This window comes from Nuphar pumila, chromosome 6, assembly GCF_984573655.1.
Source record: "Nuphar pumila chromosome 6, dmNupPumi1.hap1.1, whole genome shotgun sequence".
NCBI classification, from domain to species: Eukaryota; Viridiplantae; Streptophyta; class Magnoliopsida; order Nymphaeales; family Nymphaeaceae; genus Nuphar; species Nuphar pumila.
The window spans coordinates 101,439,975-101,444,214 of NC_143254.1; the positions used below are offsets into that span (position 1 = coordinate 101,439,975).

Here is a 4,240-nt window from a genome sequence, read left to right on the forward strand (position 1 = left end):
ATTCAAACCACAAATCAACATCCCAATTCCGGACCAACAAATTTCAGATTTTTTTATCAAGTACATATATAAATACTAGGGTCTAGTCGAATTGAATATGATTTGGGTCTTCATTTTGCTTGCCCATACCCGAGAATTCAGGTTTGGGCAGAGACAGGTACATGGTACAATGGAAGAAAGAGAGAAGAGAAAAAGAAGAATAAAGCATGTGATTGCACTTGTAAGATCATGTGCATGGGATGTTGATCCCTAAATTTTCATGTGAAAGCCCAAAATGTTTTCTCTCTCTCTCTCACACACACACACATATATATATATATATATATATATATATATATATATATATATATATATATATATATATATATATATATATATATTTCTTTTTGCTAAGAGAAAAACGATGTTTTAATAATTGGTATTTTCTCGTGCCAAAAAAATTTCTCTTGTAAGGAAAGAGAATGAGGGCACTAAAAACAGAAAGAGAAAATAATTCAATAATTACGATCATATGGTTCGGAGGGGCCACTTCAAACAGACTTGAATGTAAAGACTAGGGTTGTCATTATTTAGGGGTTGGTCATCACCCCCACAAGACTTGTTTTAGCATAGGATACGACATTTTCGATAAATCTACAAATGAATATAGAGATGGTGGGACACCAGCTGGTCGTCCATCTAAATCAAGTCAAAAAATATCTGACGCGCATGGAGAGAGAGAGAGTAAAATATCTGAAAGATTTCTTAAGCGTGAAACTAACGCTTCTTTCACGCGCTTCCCTAGCTTTATAAGAACTTGCTTTCGCAACAAATAAAAACCTTGTTTTTCTTGGTACAACACTAAAGTTTTTGGATATCAAAAGCAATTTTTATATTAAATTTTTTTAATAAATTTTAATTTTCAAATTTACGTATATATTGAACATTTTTATAAAAAAAAAAAAATGTATTAAAAAAAATAAGTTGTAATTACGTTTTTATCTCCTCACTTACATTATTGCTTCTTCTTCATTTCCCCTTTATATATATTTCGCACTTCAAACATTCGGTGATTTCTTAAATAGCACCTGCTTCTAATTAGTCTGCTAACCATAGTTGTTTAAGAATGAGGTCATGGCGGTAAACAAGTTGAACGAACTGAACACCTCGTGTTCGAGCCGAGCTCAGCTGGAGCTTGGGCTCAGGCTCATGTCTGGTCGAGCTGAGAACAAGCCGATCTCGTGTTCGGACTGGCTGGCTGGTTAAAAAAATAAAAAATATATTTTTTTTAATTAAAGATGATGCTCCTTTCGTTAATTAGCTGTATTGAGTGGGATTAGAACACTCTCTTTTATCTTCGAGAGCCTATACAGCTAAGCATGTTTAAGCTCGACTCGTTTTCGCTTAACAAATAGCTTATGACTAACAAATGAGCTCACTCGGGACGAGCCAAGCTGAGTTGAGTCACCTTCCCAGCCCTGTCGTGCGTGTGAAGCTCACAACCCAGCTAGCCCAGCTCTACTCCAACTCCCCAACCAGTGCTCCCCAAGTGGACGAGAACCAAGTCACCACCCACGTCACATGGTTGCGTATTCCACACTCCACTCCTCGAAGCTAGATCAGGTCCTACGTCATATGACGAGCCTCCATCCTAACCCAATCCCGGCCATGTGGCCTCTAAATTTCGGAGAAGCGCAAAGATGCTAAATAACCAGACAAACAAGTGGAACGATCTTGACAGTTGAGATCGGCGTGTGACGAGTTCCATCATATGCCGTATGAGTCCAATCTCAGCACCTCATGGTTTGCTTTGCACGCCAGAACACTACAGTACAGTGCTGTATCACCAGTTCACCCCCATTATCCTTGTCTCAAAATAATTACGGGTGGGTCCCCTCTCGGAGAGTGAAGCTTTGCCTTTTTGCTGACTTTTTGTCAAATTTTGCCTGCTTCCGTCGTCAACAAGACACCCTGATTGGAACTCAAAACCCCAATCATCTAACTTCCTTTGAGATCATCATCATCAGCAGCAGCAGCTGTTCCTGGGTCTGCCATCCTATCCTACACTGCTAATTGTTGCAACGAATGGAGAACTTCCCGCACTCGTCCTGCGGGGACTCTCGGGACTCGTCGCCGAGGTCGCGCGAGATCGACGGGGACAACCTGTCGTGGGACGAGCCGAGCTACAAGGTGAAGTTCATGTGCAGCTTCGGCGGCAAGATCCAGCCGCGCTCCCACGACAACCAGCTCTCTTACGTCGGCGGCGACACCAAGATCCTGACCATCGATCGCGGGGCCAAGTTCCCCGACGTGGTGGCGCGGCTATCCTCACTGTGGGAATTCGACGCCTGCTTCAAGTACCAGCTCCCCGGAGAGGATCTCGACGCGCTCATCTCCGTAACCAACGACGAGGATCTCGAGCACATGATGCTCGAGTACGACCGCCTTCACCGCTCTCCCAAGCCCCCACGACTCCGCCTCTTCCTATTCCCCATCGACTCCTCCCTCCCGGCCGCTGGAGAAACCAAGCCAGACCAGAAGTGGTTCGTCGACGCGCTGAATTCCGGGCCCGTCCAGCCCCTTGACCGCTCCAGCAACCCCGATTTCCTCTTCGGCCTCGAAAAGGGACCCAAGTCGCGGGAAGAGGTCCAGGTCTCCGACTGCGCTCCGTTGTCCGTTGTCTCCGACCCTCGAGCTTACTCGCCTCAGCCGCCCACCGGCGCTCCGGCAGCCAAGAGGGAGCAGCGCTCGTCGGAGATGGCGCCGACAGCCGTGCATCCGGCGGCGAACATACAGAGGCAGATAGAGGAGTTCCAGAGGATGCAGATAACGAGCCAGGAGCAGCAGGCGGCAGCGGCGGCGTGGTTCCAGAGGAAGCAGGAAGAAGCCCTAAGCCGGAACCTCCCATCGGCGTCGGGGTTCCCTGCTAGGGAGGCAGCCGGTGGTGGTGGTGTGGGTTTGTCCTCCGCCGGAGATTACTACGTGCAGAGAGTCCAGGAGAAGAGCCGGTACGAGCCACCGCAGCCCCAACAGGTGGTCTCTCCACCGGCGCCGCCGGCCTACTGGGCACCGCCGACGCCGGATAGGCACGCGCCGCCGCCGGACCAGGCGATGTACATGTTAACGACTCCGGTGTACCCCTCGGGTTCCGTCCAGCCGATGGGCCAGGGCTACTACGCCGTGCCGCCGGCGAAGATGATGGGCCAGCCGCAGCCCCCTCCCCCCGCCACTGCCGGGTTCGTCAGCGACCCGTACGGGGTGGGGCCCAGGATGGGCCAGCCTTACCCGGAGGCAGCGTTGCGCCAGGGCGTGGACTCGGCCGGGCCATTCTCGCACTTGGTGTTCGATCCGACAGGGGGAGGCAGGACCGTGTATTACGCGACGGCAGCGCAGGGGGGCGTGTCCGCCGGAAGTCCGCAGTATCAGGCGGTGGGCGTCGAGCTCCGCCAGCCACATGCTCAGGCCGGTCAAGACGCCGCCGGAACCAAGTAGCACTCTCCCAAAGTGCGATTGGTTAGCCACCCGCACCACGTGGGCGTACGGGGTTCTCCCCCTCTGTTTCGTCTTTCCCGTTCGTGTATTTTTCTTCTGTCTTTCTTCTCGTCTTGTCTTCAGATGGCTTGTAGGTTGGTTTCCTCTGTAATTGCGTGATTATTACGTGAGTAGTGTATAAATATGATGTGGTTATTGGGATCAGGAAGCATTGCAGTGGGAGTCTCATAATGAGAGGAGGAACTTGTGTTCTAAGCGTTTGTGGATGAGGGTGATTGCCGGTTGGGTAGTAAAATTGTTGGTTTCTTTGGAAACCCGAAGAAAGAGGTCTAGTCGTTTGAAATTCCCATGAACACGGCTTTTTTCGGGCTTTAGCTCATCTTCACATGCACATGCATTTCCCTAGTAGGAAAAAAAATTGACATCTCACCAAAAAAGTCTCTCATGTCAGACAATTTCTTGTAGAGCAGGTTTGTTTCACGGGAAAGGCAGCCATTTTCGTATGAAAATAGCTGCCTTTTCTGCAGGCGCGAAACAGACAGCTCCATGAAAAAAATGTGGGGCCTACTTGCAGCTTATGTCGCACTGAAGTGTGTCTCGCATTATCCCCATTTTCCCACAAGACTCAGCCATTTGGTATGAAAGGAAGCATGCCCTGCTTTTTTCAATTCAAACCTCCTGCCCTTTCCCACGAAAGTGGGTTCCCCACCCTCCCTTGTAAATCAGCAGATGGAGGCTGATTTACAGTGATACCGACATGGGTAAAAAC

General features: G+C 49.0%; 1 protein-coding gene across 1 annotated transcript; it reads left to right on the plus strand.

Moving 5' to 3' along the window:
• Window positions 1-2,064: 2,064 nt before the first annotated feature.
• Window positions 2,065-3,471, plus strand: LOC149835428 (uncharacterized). Its single transcript, XM_090009582.1, has one exon. It carries the CDS (start codon window positions 2,065-2,067, stop codon window positions 3,469-3,471), a length of 1,407 nt encoding a protein of 468 aa, XP_089865708.1.
• Window positions 3,472-4,240: the final 769 nt, after the last annotated feature.